Source organism: Alosa alosa, chromosome 1, assembly GCF_017589495.1.
Source record: "Alosa alosa isolate M-15738 ecotype Scorff River chromosome 1, AALO_Geno_1.1, whole genome shotgun sequence".
In the NCBI taxonomy this organism is placed as follows: domain Eukaryota; kingdom Metazoa; phylum Chordata; class Actinopteri; order Clupeiformes; family Clupeidae; genus Alosa; species Alosa alosa.
The window spans coordinates 4,117,985-4,137,984 of NC_063189.1; the positions used below are offsets into that span (position 1 = coordinate 4,117,985).

The following is a 20,000-nucleotide window of genomic DNA, read 5'->3' on the forward strand; positions in this document are numbered from 1 at the left end:
CAGAACAGGGATTCTGATGAAATCTGATGTTGTGGAAAGAAACACTGAGCGCCACGCAGCACGCCACGCCTTCCATGGGACGGACTAGGAACCAATCAGATCACTGAATGCTGCAGGACTTACTGAGCGGCGCGCCACGCCTTCCATGGGACGGATTAGAATATCAGATCTACTCCATATCAAATAAAAAAAGTACCAAAAAGGTTCTTTAACCCTGGCAAAGACACATGCTTTAATCAACGTATCAATGTCTGTGGTCTTGGGTGTGTTATGATGTTGATAATGTGCATGTGTGTGTGTGTGTGTAGGTACACATCTATAAGCTCACATTTGTGCATCTGTGTGTATGAGTGTATAAATGTGTACATTGTATCTGTGTGTATGAGTGTGTATAAATGTGTACATTGGGTGGAATTTCACTGTGTGTTGCCTCTCTCTCTCTGTCTTTCTCACCCCCCCTTTTCTCTCTCTCTCTCTCCCTCCCTTTCTCTCTCTCTCCCCCTCTTCTCTTTCTCTCCCTCCCTCCCTCCCTCTCTCTGGGCCTCACCTGGGCCGAGTTTGGCGACGGCGCAGAGCAGGTCGTAGTTGATGATAGGCGGCGCTCCGCTTTCAGGCCCAGGGCCGCACCGGGAGGCCGGGGAGATCAGGAACTGGGTTTCCCACGGGCTGGGGCGGCGCCAGGAACGACTTGTCCACCTCCTCACCTGAGTTCTGCACCTGTGGTCACGCACACACGCACGCACGCACGCACGCACACACACACACACACACGGCATGTTGGGATCATGTTGTTGGTCTCTTGTATGTCTTCACTCTCACTCGGTTGTGGAGCTACTTGTTTTAAACAATTACCTTTTATAACAATTACCTTTTATAACAATTACCTTTTAGAACAATTACCTTTTATAACAATTACCTTTTAGAACAATCACCTTTTTAAAACAATTACCTTTTATAACAAAAATATTCTTTGTATGAGAAAAGTGTAGTACTGTTCCCTAAGGTCGCTTTCTGCCTGTGTGTGTGCTGTATCTGAGTGTATTGATGGTATAGTGAGGGTGAGTCCCTCTGAGCTGAGAGAGCAGCAGGACCTATTTGACATGTGTGTGTCCGTGTGTGTCCGTGTGTGTGTGTGTGTGTTTGCCCCTTGCTGTGCCAACCCTTAGGGACTGTGCTCATATTAGATATGGTGGTACCTTCTTCTCACCCAAGTAAACTTTGTGTGTGTGTATGTATTTGTGTGTGCACATAAGCTAGTGTGTGTGTGGTGTGTGTGTGTATGTATGTGTGTGTGCAGACGCGCATGTCTGTGTATGTATATATGTGTGTGTGTGTATGTATGTGTGTGTGCACATGCGCTAGTGTGTGTGTGTATGTATGTATGTGTGTGTGTGTATGTATGTGTGTGTGCAGACACGCATGTGTGTGTGCACATGCACTATTGTGTGTGTGTGTGTGTGTGTGTGTTTGTTTGTATGTGTGTGTGTGCACATGTGCTAGTGTGCACTGTTATGATTCCTTTTAGCACTAGAGCTAATATCAGAGAGGAACATTTCCTCTGTACTGTGGAAACATCTGCTAAATAGATCTTAATGTTTGATCAAGCCTGTCACCATCCATCATCTCCCCATCTGGAAGAAGTATGTGTGTGTGCATGCTAATGTCTTTGGGTGTGTGTGTGTGTGTAGGCTACACTTTTATGTGTATGTATGTTTTTGTGTGTTCCTATGTGTATGTGTAGTGTGTACGGACACATCGTGTCCGGAAGCTTGTGTATGTGGGGTTTGTGTGAATCTGTACGTGTGAGTGTGTGTGTTTATTAGTAAAGTTGTGTGCTCCTGTGCGTGCATGTGTGTGTTTATTAGTAAAGTTGTGTGTTCCTGTGCGTGCATGTGTGTGAGTTCCCCTGTTCGTCTGTGCAAACTGTGTGTGTGTTTATTAGTAAAGGTGTGTGTGTGTTCACCTGTTCCTCTGTGCGAAGTGTGTGTGTGTGTTTATTAGTAAAGGTGTGTGTGTGTTCCCCTGTTCCTCTGTGTGAAGTGTGTGTGTGTTTATTAGTAAAGGTGTGTGTGTGTTCGTTCCTCTGTGCGAAGTGTGTGTGTGTTTATTACTGTAGTAAAGGTGTGTGTGTGTCCACCTGTTCCTCTGTGTGAAGTGTGTGTGTGTTTATTAGTAAAGGTGTGTGTGTGTTCGTTCCTCTGTGCGAAGTGTGTGTGTGTTTATTAGTAAAGGTGTGTGTGTGTGTTTATTAGTAAAGGTGTGTGTGTGTCCACCTGTTCCTCTGTGTGAAGTATGTGTGTGTTTATAGTAAAGGTGTGTGTGTGTGTTTATTAGTAAAGGTGTGTGTGTGTCCACCTGTTCCTCTGTGTGAAGTGTGTGTGTGTGTTTATTAGTAAAGGTGTGTGTGTTTATTAGTAAAGGTGTGTGTCCACCTGTGCGAAGTGTGTGTGTGTTTATTAGTAAAGGTGTGTGTGTGTTTATTAGTAAAGGTGTGTGTGTGTCCACCTGTTCCTCTGTGTGAAGTGTGTGTGTATTCACCTGTTCCTCTGTGTGAAGTGTGTGTGTGTGTTTATTAGTAAAGGTGTGTGTGTGTCCACCTGTTCCTCTGTGTGAAGTGTGTGTGTGTTTATTAGTAAAGGTGTGTGTGTGTTTATTAGTAAAGGTGTGTGTGTGTTTATAGTAAAGGTGTGTGTGTGTCCACCTGTGCGAAGTGTGTGTGTGTTTATTAGTAAAGGTGTGTGTGTGTTTATAGTAAAGGTGTGTGTGTGTGTTTATTAGTAAAGGTGTGTGTGTGTCCACCTGTTCCTCTGTGTGAAGTGTGTGTGTGTGTGTTTATTAGTAAAGGTGTGTGTGTGTCCACCTGTTCCTCTGTGTGAAGTGTGTGTGTGTTTATTAGTAAAGGTGTGTGTGTGTTTATAGTAAAGGTGTGTGTGTGTGTTTATTAGTAAAGGTGTGTGTGTGTCCACCTGTTCCTCTGTGTGAAGTGTGTGTGTGTTTATTAGTAAAGGTGTGTGTGTCCACCTGTGCGAAGTGTGTGCGTGTTTATTAGTAAAGGTGTGTGTGTGTGTTTATTAGTAAAGGTGTGTGTGTGTCCACCTGTTCCTCTGTGTGAAGTGTGTGTGTATTCACCTGTTCCTCTGTGTGAAGTGTGTGTGTGTGTGTGTTTATTAGTAAAGGTGTGTTTGTGTCCACCTGTTCCTCTGTGTGAAGTGTGTGTGTATTCACCTGTTCCTCTGTGTGAAGTGTGTGTGTGTTTATTAGTAAAGGTGTGTGTGTGTTTATAGTAAAGGTGTGTGTGTGTTTATTAGTAAAGGTGTGTGTGTGTCCACCTGTTCCTCTGTGTGAAGTGTGTGTGTATTCACCTGTTCCTCTGTGTGAAGTGTGTGTGTGTGTGTTTATTAGTAAAGGTGTGTGTGTGTGTCCACCTGTTCCTCTGTGTGAAGTGTGTGTGTATTCACCTGTTCCTCTGTGTGAAGTGTGTGTGTTTATTAGTAAAGGTGTGTGTGTGTCCACCTGTTCCTCTGTGTGAAGTGTGTGTGTGTTTATTAGTAAAGGTGTGTGTGTCCACCTGTGCGAAGTATGTGTGTGTGTGTTTATTAGTAAAGGTGTGTGTGTGTTTATTAGTAAAGGTGTGTGTGTCCACCTGTTCCTCTGTGTGAAGTGTGTGTGTGTCCACCTGTTCCTCTGTGTGAAGTGTGTGTGTGTGTGTGTTTATTAGTAAAGGTGTGTGTGTGTTCCTCTGTGCGAAGTGTGTGTGTGTTTATTAGTAAAGGTGTGTGTGTGTTTATTAGTAAAGGTGTGTGTGTTTATTAGTAAAGGTGTGTGTGTCCACCTGTTCCTCTGTGTGAAGTGTGTGTGTGTCCACCTGTTCCTCTGTGTGAAGTGTGTGTGTGTGTTTATAGTAAGGTGTGTGTGTCCACCTGTTCCTCTGTGTGAAGTGTGTGTGTATTCACCTGTTCCTCTGTGTGAAGTGTGTGTGTGTTTATTAGTAAAGGTGTGTGTGTGTTTATAGTAAAGGTGTGTGTGTGTGTTTATTAGTAAAGGTGTGTGTGTGTCCACCTGTTCCTCTGTGTGAAGTGTGTGTGTATTCACCTGTTCCTCTGTGTGAAGTGTGTGTGTGTGTGTTTATTAGTAAAGGTGTGTGTGTGTCCACCTGTTCCTCTGTGTGAAGTGTGTGTGTATTCACCTGTTCCTCTGTGTGAAGTGTGTGTGTGTGTTTATTAGTAAAGGTGTGTGTGTGTTTATTAGTAAATGTGTGTGTGTCCACCTGTTCCTCTGTGTGAAGTGTGTGTGTGTTTATTAGTAAAGGTGTGTGTGTGTCCACCTGTGTGAAGTGTGTGTGTGTTTATTAGTAAAGGTGTGTGTGTGTTTATTAGTAAAGGTGTGTGTGTGTCCACCTGTTCCTCTGTGTGAAGTGTGTGTGTGTCCACCTGTTCCTCTGTGTGAAGTGTGTGTGTGTGTATTTATTAATAAAAATTATTATATGTATTTATTAGTAAAGGTGTGTGTGTGTTTATTAGTAAAGGTGTGTGTGTGTTTATTAGTAAAGGTGTGTGTGTGTGTATTTATTAATAAAAATTATTATGTGTGTCCTGTGCAATAGAAACTTGAGTTGGGCTCCGTTGAACTCGGACTCGTGCAGCTCAATGCCGAGCGTCACGGCCGCCTCGGTCTTCAAGCTGATCCGGACCGTCAGGCTCTTGGTTTGTCTGGAAGGACGTCTGCTCATCGTAGATACGGAACAGAGCCTCGAAGCGCTCCTGTGCAGGGACAACGAGAGAACACACACATCAGTGGGACAGCGAGAGAACACACACATCAGGGGACAGTCTCTCTACACTCATCTGAGAAGAGAGTGGGCCAGGAAATGGGGACTTGCTACTGTAGGTCAAGAGCCATGATGGCGGGTTATGCTGCTGCTTTAGAGCCGTGATGGCGGGTTATGGGGCTTTAGAGCCATGATGGCGGGTTATGCTGCTGCTTTAGAGCCATGATGGCAGGTGACCGCGCTTGGCCTGATGCCAGAGGTCCTGTGTTATTATGTCCTGGGAGATCAGTCGATTTTTCAGTGTGAGGGAAGGACAGGGGGGTGAAATGTGAGGTGTGTCCATCGCTCTCCATAACCAATGTGACCTCCGTTTGCTTATAGCGCACTCTGGCTGTAAACTGAGAGGCACACACACACACACACACACACACACACACACACACACACACACAGACACATTAGCATGCACACACACACATCACACAACCAACCGCTAGGACAATGAAGGGCTGCTCATGCCATACACACAGCATGCTAATAAGCCAAGCGAATCCAAGCTCTACAACACTGTTAAATCTAGCTTATTAAATGCACTTGTAAATCCATGAATATCATATTTACTAAATTAAGAACTTTAAGAGCTCTGTTGCTATGAGACAGTTGAATATTCACTACCAGAGAGCTTGTTTGTTACCAGGCAAGACTACCTAACAGCTACAATTCTGGACTTCTTCTGTTGAGGTCACTCAGTGCCAGCCAGTATTCTAATTCTATAAGCATTCTCATTCTACATTCTTTAAGTCCTCGTGTAGTTCTCTTTGTGTTGGTGGACTACAGATGAGTCGCACAAACGTAACTCTGCCCTGAAACTGGGCTCGTACGCCGCTACACACCTCTCTGGGCACGCTCAGTGCTGACCACATGGTCCAGCTCCGCTCCGTCTGGTGGAACGGAGGGCGAAGCCCAGTTTAAACTCCAACTGACCGCCTCAACTGCCCCGCAGGAGTGGAACCGGGTCGGCCCTGCAGTGGCGCGGATTTGGGTCAGAGTGACCGGGTCAGGTTCTGCCCGCGTCCCCCGGTGCCATCTGGGGCACTTATCCGCCCCCATTTACCCAGAACAGGAGGCCATCTCAGGGACAGGTGTGTGTGTGTGTGTGTGAGACCACAGGAGGGCATCTCAGGGACAGGTGTGACCACACGAGCGGCAGCAATGATGGCTCTAGTTTCCGTCGTGTGACCACACGACTGCCCACTATGGCTCTCCTGCCTTTCTGTGGTGGGCCAACTTGAGTGCCCATGACACTACGAGTGTGTGTGTGTGTTGTGTGTGTGTGTGTGTGTGTGTTCATCTGTTCATTCTGTAGAGGGCCACCTCAAGTGCCCATGTCAGTGGCGGTGTGTGTGTGTGTGTGTGTGTATGTGTGTGCGTGCTTCAGCGTGTCTGTGTCTGTTCAATCTGTAGTAAGCCAACTCGAGTGTCCACGCCGAGCCTACGCTCTATGGTCAGTGCACATGAACGGGCATCATGGCTTCACTTCCCAACTGTGTCTGCTCAGGAGGTGTGTGTGTGTGTGTGTGTGTGTGTGTGTGTGTGTGTGTGTGTGTGTGTGTGTGTGTGTGTGTGTGTGTGTGTGTGTGTTGAACGGGCATCATAGCTTCACTTCCCACTGTGTCTTCCCAGGAGCCACCGCTACGGAGACGGATGACAAAGTAATCACCATGAGTCTGAACAGCCACTAGGAGAGTCCGCTTTCTATGGTGGAGCCACATGAACAGACACTATGAGTCCGCTTTCTATGGTGGAGCCACATGAACAGACACTATGAGTCCGCTTTCTATGGTGGAGCCACATGAACAGACACTATGAACAGCCACTATGAGAGTCTGCTTTCTATGGTGCACCACATGAACAGCCACTATGAGTCCACTTTCTATGGTGCGACCACCACAGCAATAGAACTCCACGTCCTATGGTGTCACTATATGACTTCCCAATATGACTAACAGATAACAGAACTAGCTGCCTATAAAACATGCTTAAAAAATGTGCAAATGGCTTGCCACTATTCACTCACTATTCAAATACGTGTGCTTTACCTAAATGGGAGAGAGCTTACGATACGAGTGATCTCCTGTCACAATGTCTCTCTGTAGAATCAACTCACAGCTTTAGCCACGGCAGATGGTCCATAGCACAACATGTTGTTCACACATATCCCCCTATTCACTGTAAATATAGCTTGGCAGGCCGGAGGGGGAGTTATTCTACAGATCTGGCAACCACTAACATCCAGGGAGACTTTACCACTGAGAACCTAAGAATGTCCTGATTATAACCCTATTCTGCAGATCTGGCAACCGTCCTGATTATCACACACTAACAAGCCCCTCTCTGTCTGTAGTCATATCAAACCTGAGAATGTCCTGATTATCACACACTAACAAGCCCTCTGTCTGTAGTCATATCAAACCTGAGAATGTCCTGATTATCACACACTTACAAGCCCTCCTCTGTCTGTAGTAATATCAAACCTGAGAATGTCCTGATTATGACTCTATTCTGCATATCTGGCAACCTGTCCTGATTATAACCCACTGACCAGCCCTCCTCCGTCTGTGGTAATATCCTCTCTCACTGCCTTTCTCCAGAACCAGGCCATAGCCCTCCCTGGGCAGAAGAGATCATTGTATTTAAATGTCCGTATGTTCATTGTAGGATTAGGGCATATGTCCCTAAAGACTGTTGATCTGCGCTGTCTAGTCTGCAGACATGGCTTAGTGCTTCATAACACACCACCACACACATCACGTTTGTTTAGTGTGCAGACATGGCTTAGTGCTTCATAACACACCACCACACACATCACGTTTGTTTGGCTCCTAACCCAGAGGAACCACATACGCACATCATCTGGAACATTTGCAAAGTCATGACAACCTGAACTGTGTGCGTGTGTGTTTCCCAATCTAATGGGTAAAACACACACACACACACACACACACACTCAAAAGCCATAATGATGTTGTGTTGAGCGGTTAAAGGGAAACTTGGCAGGATTTCCCCCTCTGCTGGAGAAATTGTGCATTATGCTATTTCAAACTGTGGAAAAAGGTAACGATAAAGCACATGGATTTGTTTACAAGCTACGACCGTTATATAAGTTTGGTTACGATGTTATAAGGTAAGAAGCACTACTAAAACGAAGTTTCTTGTTTCACTTCTCTTTCCGGACGCGTAGCCCTCACGTTGTAAGGTTGGTTTTCCTCGGGCCTGGGGACGCTTAAGCCAGGGTAAAGTCACCATTTTACCGAACAGGTCATTTAACCATCCAAATGATTTCTTAAACGGTTTATTACGCTGAAATAGCTGCTGTTCCTTTAAGAGGTTGTGCAACTCCCAACCCAGTCTGCCAGGGACAGGTGTATCTGCCGCACAGGTGTGTGAGGGAGCAAAGCAGGTGCATGGCCCTGGCCTCCCACAGAGTGGGGCTGAAATTATCGCTATCGCTAATGCTAACCTGTCTGTAGCACCCACAAGCACAGAGGATAATACGTAAAACTGTCTATTAGGCATTATGTCATCCCATCAAACGTGTAGATAGATAGATAAATAGATAGATAGATAGATAGATAGATAGATAGATGTAAATAGAATCTAGAATCTATATAATCTATTAAATGTCTTGTTCATCCCCTTGGTGAAATTTAGTTGTTCAGTATCTCACACAATTTAAGTGTTAACGGGCAGATGCGTGTTTATACACAAAAGTTGCTAACAATGCAAAGGTAATTGGTCAAGCAAGGTCATGAATGGACCTTCACGTTTACGTATGGAAAGGTACGCCGGTGGCATACTGTAAGGCACTTTGGATAAAAGCACCTACAGTATGTGAAAATGTCAGTGATTGCTTGAGGGTGTAATGTGGACCACTTACAGTAAACGCAGTGGCCACTAGGGGGTCCAGTCTTCAGTGGGTCTTACACTGGGGCTAGTGATTTCACATCAATCTCCACCGTGCCTGGCGGGCATCACCTCCATAGTGTCAACTGCTGCCATTACAGTAGCGTCACCATGTCCAGCAACACCACCGGCCCCGTTGCCACCCGCCCCAAACGCCAATTGCCACATCAATATTTCAACATTCATTTGGCAGAGCAGTTAATGGACCCCTTTTCATCTGCAATCAAGTCATGAGCTTCATTCAGCCTTCTCAAGATTATCTTAAGTAAAGCTCTTCTGAAGTGGCCTCTTGTGTTGGGCACCACATTGTGTCCTTCCAAAGGTCTTTTCCTGCCCTGCCCGATAGCAGCTGCTTTTTCAAAACACTCCCATTTCATGGTTTCATTCATCTAAATTGGTGTGCTGGCGCAGGGGTCCATGGGTGGCTGCCAGGTTAATGAAATGAGCCGTTTGTTTTTAAGTCAGGAGCGGGGAAACCCGAGAGGCGGCGGTCATCAGTAATTCATGGCCACTCCTTTAGGATGACTTCCTGAGGGCAGTGTCTCCTTACGGACGCTGACAGAGTTGCTTTTTGCGCCCGCCGTCTATGTGACCTACCCCTGTTGTTTGTGTGTGTGTGTGTGTGTGTGTGTGTGTCCGCGCATACATGTGAGGCACGGAGTGTATGTGTGTGTGTGTGAGAGGTAGAGAGATAGAAGTGGACAGAGCGTATGTGCATTGCGTGTGCGTGTGCACGTGTGTGTGCATATGCGTGTGTGCATGTTGTGGTAATATCGGTATAGGTTATGACAAACACACACACACACACACACACACACACATATGGACAGCAGGTGGTATTAGTTGACCTGGTGGGTTTACTCCAGTGCGAGTGATGGGTCCCTTGGCTCATGTGATCTGCGTGGAGAATAGTTTGATATTGGGGTCAGGTGTCAGATGTGATGACCAGCTGATGACAGACTCCTCCTTAGCTACCTGCATGGGGTGAAGCTCCTTTAGGCTCCCTTAGCTACCTGCATGGGGTAAAGTTCCTTTAGGCTCCCTTAGCTACCTGCATGGGGTAAAGCTCCTTTAGCTACCTGCATGGGGTGAAGCTCCTTTAGGCTCCCTTAGCTACCTGCATGGGGTGAAGCTCCTTAAGGCTCCCTTAGCTACCTGCATGGGGTGAAGCTCCTTTAGGCTCCTTTGGGCTCCCTTAGCTACCTGCATGGGGTGAAGCTCCTTTAGGACCTGCCTGTCCTGCTGCCCATTCCACACTGCTATGAAAACAGTTTTACTTCTGCATGAAAGATTTGCTCTCAGGGTCCCCCTAGAGTTGAGAAGCGCAATAATAAACAAACTAAATATGCGTCTTTTGCTACAAGGTATGAGCATAACTCTGATACAATATAGAGGGAACGCACCGACAGCCGTCTGTAGAAAGAGATCTCTGAATTCCTGACAATGGCAGAAGTGCCGTTCGTCATGTTATGAGGTTATGTGCCATCAAAATGATTTTGGAAACATGCCTTTAAAGGTGTAGTTCTTGATCAACAGCAAATCAAATACTCTGTAATCAAGCTCTCGATCATCTGGACTTTGTGTGTTCTTTTCAATCCCGGTTCTGCAATGATCCACCGTTGGTCAGTACAGTAGTACTGTGTATAAATGGTGTGCTACAGTGCTGTGCACTTGTGCAGCATAATTCTCCAGATACTTGTGATTCGTGCTGTCTGAGCGTTTAGACTCGTCCCCCTGCTCCCCTTTGCTTTGTGAGGATGAGAGGAGCAGACCGAGGCACACAGCCGCTCCCCCAGGCTAGCAGTAGCCTATTCATGAGGAACAAGAGAGACTCGCATCAAAGCAGCACTTTAAACACCACATGACAGGACAGCGCACACACACACACACACACACACACACACATACACCACCCCCCCAATCACCTGCCGTCGTTAGAGATGAAGGTGATGCAGTGACACTGGTGCATGGTGGGAAATGGAGTTAAAGCTCCTCTGATAGCGCTCTTCTTCTCTCCGGCACTGAGCGATGGAACAGAACTGCTGAATCATGCTTTCTGATGAAGGTGCCACTTCTCTCCCTCTCTCTTTCTCTCCCTCTCTCTCTCTCTCTGTCCACCCCCCTTCCCCCCAGAGGCACAAGAGAATATTTGTGCTCCTCGGTGAGTACGTGGGCGCCTCGCTCCTCAAACCAAGCCTGACATGAGCCATCAACACAAACCCTCCGATGGCGCAATACTGAGACAGCATCACGAAAACCAAACACTAGCGATCCACTACAGTAGGGGTGGACACAGGCACCACCCTGATTGGATCTGATTCATTTACAATTCACAAGCTAACAATTAGAGTCAATGCTATTCATGATCCTACTTGATTACAATTAGATGTTTAACGTTTATAAAGCTCTGGAAGTAACACCAATTTGCATCTGCTAATGGATATGGATGCAAATGAAAACAAGTAGTGAAAAGCACTAAAGAAAAGGCTTGTACATACATTACCATCTTTTATTTAAGGGAAAAGTTGGCATAAAGATGGCATTCAATTGGTCGTAGTTAAAAATATTGAAAAAAGTCTAGAGTTTTGACCTATACATTTTGCAGATCGACATCAAATAAGATATCAAATAAGAACAAGTAATGCAAAATAAACTATTCATGGAAAAACTGAAAATATGTTTGGGCATTCCTTCGATTCACCGAAAGATCTAAGAGAATCTTACTCTGACACATCCCTGACATTCCTCCCACATTCTGACACACAACAACAGAACCCATGTTACGGTCCGTGTTATGAAACGTTCAGCGAGAGAGATGCTGTGATGCATAATTACTGCCATGATGGACACAGTGAGATTCACCTGCAGGATGTTACATAACCATTACAATGGAGGATGTGCACCGATGCAGCAACTTCCACACGCTTCCAAAACCTTCTAATTATAACATCAGTGGAAGTTGGAAATGACTCATTTCTACTCCATTTCAACTCTATTCTGGGCTGTTGCATCAGTGAGCGGGACGCGAGAGCGTCCGTCTTCAGGGCGCTGCATTGCGCTGGGTGCCTGGGCACATGCAGGACGCGAGAGCGTCCGTCTTTAGCGCGCTGCATTGCGCTGGGTGCCTGGGCACATGCAGGACAGGAGCGTGTCTGGGCTGGCTTATGTAACGGGCCTGAGAGGTGTTACTGGAGAGTGTGGAGCGCGCTGGGGAGCCGTCCCACGGACATCTCGACTTTCAGCTGCAAAGGCCTCTAGGTAGACTGCTGCTAAATGGCATGACATCACCACAACGCAACACACACACACACAGATATTACACATATCACACATGCACACACGCACACACACACACACACACATGCACACACACGCACACACACGCACACACACGCACACACACACACACACGCACAGGCCTCATCTCTTAATACAAACATGCATCACTCACAGGTGATTAATGGGGATTTCCTTTCTGTATTGTGTGAGAAGCTGTGCAAAAATAGAAACATGGCGGGTGGTATTGTGTGTGTGTGTCTTGTGTGTGTGTATGTCTTGTGTGTGTGTGTGTGTGTGTGTGTCTTGTGTGTGTGTGCATGTTTGTGTGCAGAGGGAAGGACTAACAGTTTCATTCATTACATTCAAGACCAGTTAACGATTGATGGATCATCTGATGGAGTGACAGACAGAAGGGCTCATCTCCTCCTCACTAATTAACTGGCTGATTAATTTCACTTGACAGACATCAAATGGAAATCTAATACAGGGCCCATCCTGCTCTATTTCCCATATCAGAGTATCATGAGAGTGTAGGGGGAAGGTGATAAGACTACTGTCGCTGTGCTCCTTGGTAGAATGGCACAGGGAAGGCCTGTAAACACTCAGAGTGGAACAAACTGACGTCCCACTTTGTCGCCTTGATGTGCGAGCTAGCTAACACTCCAATACATCACCGCTCTGTCTCAGTGCCTACCTCTGCAACTGGCTACTGGACTTCCTCTGTCAGAGGCCTCAAGTAGTATGTGTTGGCAACAATTTCTCAAGCAGCATCACACTGAGCATGGGGCCCCCTTAAGGCTCAGTCCGGCTGTTTTCTTCACCCTGCTGACGCATGACTGCACTGCAACCTACAGCAACAATCACATAGTGAAATTTGCTGACGACACAACTCTGGTGGGTCTCATCACCAGAGTGAGCAGCACCAAATTCCTGGGGGTGCACATCAGTGAAGACCTCTCCTGACCACCTAACACTGCATCACTGGCAAGAAAGTTTTCAGCCGGGCTTCTGAACTTCCTATGAAACTCAGGCAGCAAGTGCTCCACCAGCCATCATGACCACATCTCTACCGAGGCACCATTGAGACATCCCTCCAGCTGTATCGCTGTGGGGCGGAAGCTGCACTGAATACAACAGGAAGCCCTGCAGCATAGTGAACACAGCTGGAAGGATTATTGGTGCTTCACCCTCCCTGAAGGACATTTTACACCACCCACCTCACCAAGAAGGGCTTACACACCAGGATTGATGCAAGACACCCCGCCACAATTTGTTTGATCTACTGCCCCTCTGGGGAAGAGGTACAGAAGCCCGCGCCCCCGCGACCACCAGACTCACCAACAGCTTCATACACCAGGCTGTTAGGATGCTGAGCTCTCTCCACATCCTGGACTTTGGACCCACAATGGCTGCCTTGCACTACTCCACTTGTACACTTTGCACACTTTGCAACTTGTTGTTGTTGTCCTGTTGTCCTGAAAACACAACACTTCTGCTGCTCTTACATAATCTTGCAACTATGCCACCTGCTTACTTTAGGGTCAAAACAGAACTACCTCAGCCATTTATTGGCCTGACTTTGCACTATTATATTGACTGTATATGCACAGTTTCAACCCAATTTTGCTGCTCTTATTTCTTCATTGTATGTGCCTTCTTACTTACTAATTTATTGTTTACTTGAATGTTATGTTTGTCTGTGGACTTAATTGGTAAAATATGTCTTGTCTTCACCATGGGATAGTGAAAAACGTAATTTTGATCTCTTTGTATGTCTGGGCATGTGAAGAAATTGACAATAAAGCAGACTTTGACTTTGACTTTGACAGTGTGCGAGCTAGCTAACGCTCCAACACATCACCGCTCCGTCTCGATGTGCAAGCTAGCTAACGCTCCAACACATCACCGCTCTGCCCCAATGTGCGAGCTAGCTAACGCTCCAACACATCACCGCTACATCTTGATGCGCAAGCTAGCTAACGCTCCAACACATCACCGCTCTGTCCCAATGTGCGAGCTAGCTAACGCTCCAGCACATCACTGCTACATCTTGATGTGCAAGCTAGCTAACGCTCCAACACATCATCGCTCTGCCTCAATGTGCAAGCTAGCTAACGCTCCAACACATCACCGCTCTGCCTCAATGTGCAAGCTAGCTAACGCTCCAACACATCACCGCTCCGCTTCAATGTGCGAGCTAGCTAAAGGGGGTCACATTGCACCTGCAAACGGCAGTACTGCCTTATGAAACCCATTATTTTTAACGGCTTGCACACGGAAGAACTGGCCTGCCGCTGCGCCAAGCAGCTGTAAATCACGCGCTGTGAGTCATTGGTATTTTGAGCTTAGCTCGGCGGCAAACACAACAAAAGTGCTGTGAGTCATTGGTATTTTGAGCTTAGCTCGGCGGCAAACACAACAAAAGTGCTGTAAATCATAGGTATTTTAAGCTTAGCTCGGCGGCAAACACAACAAAAATCTTTAGGGCATTACCTCAACCAATAACAACCTAGCGGCGAGCGCAGCGCGTGCAATGTGATCCCCCGTTAACACCCCTCAAGCACCGATTAGCCATTTCATTTTTTAAATGTTCATCATGGCAGAGCCAGCGAAAAGCCCAAACAGCCGGTTGTGAAATACGCAGCCCACAGCTGCAGGGGAGCTCTGTAGAGAGAAATGCGAAAGGGCCCTTTAACATACAAAACTACGAGAACAAACACAACCACCACTGATCGACACTGTTTAAAAATGTCCATGCCAATTAAAAAGGAAAAATATCTGAGGCAATCCAGCTTTAGGCAAAAAGAAGAGACGTGGAAAACAGTCATCACTCCTTGGTGTTTATCAAAACGGTGTGAAGCTCTTGAGACCAAGAAACAAACAGGCAGACAAACAAACAGCCTGCACCACATTAATGACCTGAGCTAAATGGAGCACATATGACATCTGAGCACTTCTGTGGCCCATTTGCCAGGCTAATATACGAGTTGCGTAACTGTATGAGCAACATTAAAACTGAACTGTGTGAAAGGAAAGGGGTTTGGGGTTTATCTGGGCCAACCTTACATTTTAGATTACATGCAGCAGCCACACTTACCCAATGGGACCTGCACAGCAGTAATTACAGGGACAGTCCCTGCTGGAACAGCCCAGGGTTAGGAGTTAAGTTAAGCTTTGCTCCAGGGATCAGAGTTAAGTTAAGCTTTGCTCCAGGGTTAAGAGTTAAGTTAAGCTTTGCTCCAGGGTTAGGAGTTAAGTTAAGCTTTGCTCCAGGGATCAGAGTCACAACCTCCAGGCATTCCTCTGGCGAGACCAGATCCACAAGCACTAACCCACCACCCGCCAAACAGTGCTGAGAGGCTCCGTCCAGGCCACAGTCATCGGTCAGCATGAGGAGAGGACTGCTACTGATGATTACAGTTTTTCTCAGTCGCTTTGGTGCTTTTCTCAGATCAGAATGAAAATTCTCATAACTATTAGTTTAACCTCCACAACATTTAGTCATTTGTGCACATCATAGTAGCAATTTCTCCTTCCTCTGAACAAATTGCAAATACTTTTGGACATATATCAGTTGCTTTCATACAATTCTCTGCTGTTTTATAACATTATCATTTGCTTATGTCATGTTAGTCAAAATGAACTATACTTATGGATGCTGAATAGGTGTTCCCAATAAAACTAATAGTCTTCATTTCATTGCTTGAGTCATTTCAAACAAAATTGGTGAACTAGTTATCAAATTCTGTCACAATGCTGTAGAATTGCAAAGAGCATATACAGTAAAAATGTGAAACGTACGTATTCACTGTCTTGTACTCACTTACTCTCCTAACTACAGCAATGTGTAACTTTACTGTAGTTTTCAAATGGCTGTACAAGTGTATAGTGCTGTCTTGAGCATGTTCAGGTAGTGTCACCGAGTTCTGACCTTTTTTTGCATTGGAAAACACTGAGAGAATAAACTCAGTCATCCACTAGGTTTTGCAGTTTTCACTAATTGTTTTGAGAAATGCACTAACTGCTGTGCAAATGTTAATAGTGATATGAGAAAAGCACCAAAGCAACTGAGAAAAACTGTAACTAATTATGTTTTTTCCAAGCAAAGCTTTCTGGAAAGAGATCGTATGCATCCATGTCCATTGTCTTCTGCTCGCTTTCATTCCTTTTGCTTGCAGCAATGTGAATAATCAACATTTAGTATGTTTAGGCCTACTTTGTAGAAAAAAAAATGGGTAGGCCTACCTTATGAAGGAAAGACCTCTATGTAGCCCAGACAACAATGGGTTAAGTTGTAGAGGCAGCTAAACCAATCAGCATGCAGTTCTCCGGTAACGTTGACAACAAATAAAAAACTGTATCTTCATTTTCTATTCATTACTTTCTCCATGTTGTTTGGCCAATACAATATGGTGTTAAGTCCATGGAGGGGAGTGGTTGAATGACAAATATACAGAGAAAGAGAGAGTGAGAGATATAGAGTGAAAGAGAGAGAATGATAGAGCGAGAGAGATAAAGTGAAAGAAAGAGGGATCGAGTGAGAGATAGAGAGAGTGATTGAGCAAGAGAAGAGTGAAGGAGAGTGAGGGAATTATAGAGAGACAGATGTATAGTGAGAGAGAGTGAAGGAGAGTGAGGGAATGATAGAGAGACAGATGTATAGTGAGAGAGAGTGAAGGAGAGTGAGGGAATGATAGAGAGACAGATGTATAGTGAGAGAGAGAGAGAGCGAGGGAGCTGACTAACTGGGTCGCAGCACCCATAGGAGTTCTGATTTGGAACTGAGCAGTCAGGCTCATCGGAATAATTAACAACGTGTCTCTTAAATGTGGAGATGTATTTCTAATTACCCTTAAAAGAGCTACAACTTCTGTCTGGAGACCACTGTCTGGATGTCTAGAACCAGGGGTGTGGTGTGTTATTGCTGTGTCACATACAGTACACACACACACACACACACACACTCTCTCTCTCTCTCCTCTCTCTCTCTCACACACACACACAAACATGAATCAAATCATGTCCCCACCCAAGGCTGGCACACCTTTGTACTGTGAACAAATAGCAACCTCCCACATGTTCCCACAGACACTCTTCCCCTTTAGTCCTGCTTTTCCACTGCAAACACACACACACACACACATACACATGCTCACATGCCTCTGATGAACAAACGTCAGGCTGGGAAATGAGTGTTTGATCTGGGTATGACTGTGTGTCAATTTGGCTCTGCTTTAAGTTCAATTATGGATGAAGTTATATTTACTTCATTCACTGTGCCTTGGTATTATGCACTTAATCATACAGTGTTCATCCAACTAGTAAGTATTGGAAACTATTAGAATTGTGCTGTAAAGCAATACCCGTTTCCCTAAAGCCAATAACTACACATAGAAGTGTAAGATATGGAGAAAACCTCCCTAGACCCTCTGTCCTGTAATATTTACAATTAAATATCCTTATGGTCAGATGCTAGAGGTTGTATTCAATATGTCAAGGTTCCTTTCCTTTATGACATCCTTCCCTATTGCTACTGTGTTGCTACATTAGATGCAGCCAGACATTCCAGTGCAACGTCTTTACCACCAGCTACTAGAGCGTCTGTTCTGTAATGGAGTCCTTACCAACTGTTGCCCGCTCCATAACATTTAAAAAAAGCGGTCTAACCCGGCTACTCTAAAGCGGTCTAACCCGCGCCCATCTCTGTGCCCATCTCCACCCCTCTCTGTGCCCATCCTCACCCTCTCTGTGCCCATCCTCACCCTCTCTGTGCCCATACACCCCTCTCTGTGCCCATCCTCACCCTCTCTGTGCCCATCCTCACCCCCTCTGTGCCCATCCTTACCCTCTCTGTGCCCATCCTCACCCCCTCTGTGCCCATCCTCACCCTCTCTGTGCCCAAACACACCCTCTCTGTGCCCATCTCCACCTCCCTCTGTGCCCATCCTCACCCCCTCTGTGCCCATCCTCACCCTCTCTGTGCCCATACACCCCTCTCTGTGCCCATCCTCACCCTCTCTGTGTCGTAACGTGGGAACATGGCCTTGTTTACCCTCTGTCAGGGTTTCAGGGTATTAGCCGCGCCAAGCCTGGGCCAAAGCCAGCACCTGCTTTTGGGATTTGGGATGCCTCTGCAGCAACACTGCGTAACTCGGGTCGAGCGATCTGTTGGGATTACCCTTCCACGCTGGAAAAGCACGCTGGACATGACCGACTGGGCTAATAGGATTCATTTCTCTCCACGCTGCGAAGGGGCGGCTCGTCGAGAAAACCATGGAATGTTCCGAGGCGGCATTTACACCACGCAGCTGTCAATAACTGCCCCGTTCCCTTATTGATCCATCAGCAACACCAATCACCACAGGACAGGACACCAACTGGCCACAGGACAGGACACCAACTGGCCACAGAGGGGGGAAAGGGTGGCTGAGACACACACACACACACACACACACACACACACACAGACTTACAGTACAGTCAGCTAGCCGGTGTAGGGTGTGCCAGTAACTGTTTACCACTTTTTGTGGTGTTTTGGTACAAAGTGCCAAGTCAGTGTTTGTGTCCACTAAAATGCAGGTTAAACCTAACCACTGGGCAGAAATGCACACACACTGCTGTTCCCAGGCTGTGCTGTCGTTCTGCGGTTCTTGTGCTGTGCTGTTGTCTGCGGTTCCTGTGTTGAGCCAGCTGATTACAGGTTGGAACCAATTGGCAGGTTGCACTGACTCCATGTCACCATGTGGTAGCTTTGCGGAGCTGTGTTTTCCCGTTGGGCCTGACTGCTGTCACTGGACGGCATGACCCCTCTGTACTTTAAGGGTTTAAAGGTGCTCAGGAGCCAGTAATGGCAACCATGAAGGTTTTGTAATGGATATTGATTGTTTACTTTGTGGAAAGTTGAACTTTTTATTTTGTGATGTGAAATAGAGGAGGACATTTAGAGTGGGATATTAGAGTGGAATATTAGAGTGGAATATTAGAGTGGAATATTTAACTACAAGGGTCATATGGTGAATAATGAGATCATTTATTGTAAACTTGTGTATGTGTACATGTGTGGTTGTGTGTGTGTACATGTGTGGTTGTGTGTGTATGCGTGAGTGGTGTGTGTGTGGTTGTGTGTATGTACATGAGTGGTTGTGTGTGTGGTTGTGTGTGTATGCGTGAGTGGTGTGTGTGTGGTTGTGTGTGTGTGTGTGTACATGTGTGGTTGTGTGTGTATGCGTGAATGGTCTGTGTGTGGTTGTGTGTGTGTACATGTGTGGTTGTGTGTGTATGCGTGAGTGGTGTGTGTGTGGTTGTGTGTGTATGCATGAGTGGTGTGTGTGTGTACATGTGTGGTTGTGTGTGTATGCGTGAGTGGTGTGTGTGTGGTTGTGTGTGTAATGGTGAGTGGTGTGTGTGTGGTTGTGTGTGTATGCGTGAGTGGTGTGTGTGTGGTTGTGTGTGTATGCGTGAGTGGTGTGTGTGTGGTTGTATGTGTGTGTGTACATGTGTGGTTGTGTGTGTATGCGTGACTGGTGTGTGTGTGGAGGAGCCATGTGAAAGCTGGTCGTGTCTCGTGTGTTATAGTGGACACAGTAACATGAGCTATAGCCTGCGTGCGTGCGTGCGTGCGTGCGTGCGTGCGTGTGTGTGTGTGTGTGTGTGTGTGTGTGTGGGCTCTGGATTTGTTCTCCTCTGCCTGATACACGAGTCCCCGTGCACTACTAAAGTTACCCCTGAATCTGAACCCTACAGCCATCCTCCAGTCTGCAGACACACACACACACACATGCACAACACCTCTACGACACCAGAGCCTTATCAAGACGCCAACCCTCCCAAAGGCCCCAGTACAGTAACCCCCATCCTCCCTGCATCCGGTCCACCTGTGTGTCTGTGTGTGTGTTTGTGTGTGTGAGTGTGTCTGTGTTTGTGTGTGTGAGTGTGTCTGTGTGTGTCTGTGTGTGAGTGTGTCTGTGTGTGTGTGTTTGTGTCTGTGTCT

At 46.3% G+C, this 20,000-nt stretch overlaps 1 protein-coding gene across 1 annotated transcript in view; it reads right to left on the reverse strand.

The window, feature by feature from the left end:
* The window catches only part of rcan3 (regulator of calcineurin 3), a 47,744-nt gene that overhangs the window by 6,092 nt on the left and 21,652 nt on the right, over positions 1 to 20,000 (reverse strand). The window contains 5 exon segments of the mRNA XM_048263605.1: positions 548 to 656; positions 658 to 717; positions 3,569 to 3,581; positions 4,605 to 4,705; positions 4,707 to 4,760. Of these exon segments, the coding sequence (XP_048119562.1) occupies positions 548 to 656; positions 658 to 717; positions 3,569 to 3,581; positions 4,605 to 4,705; positions 4,707 to 4,760 (337 nt within the window).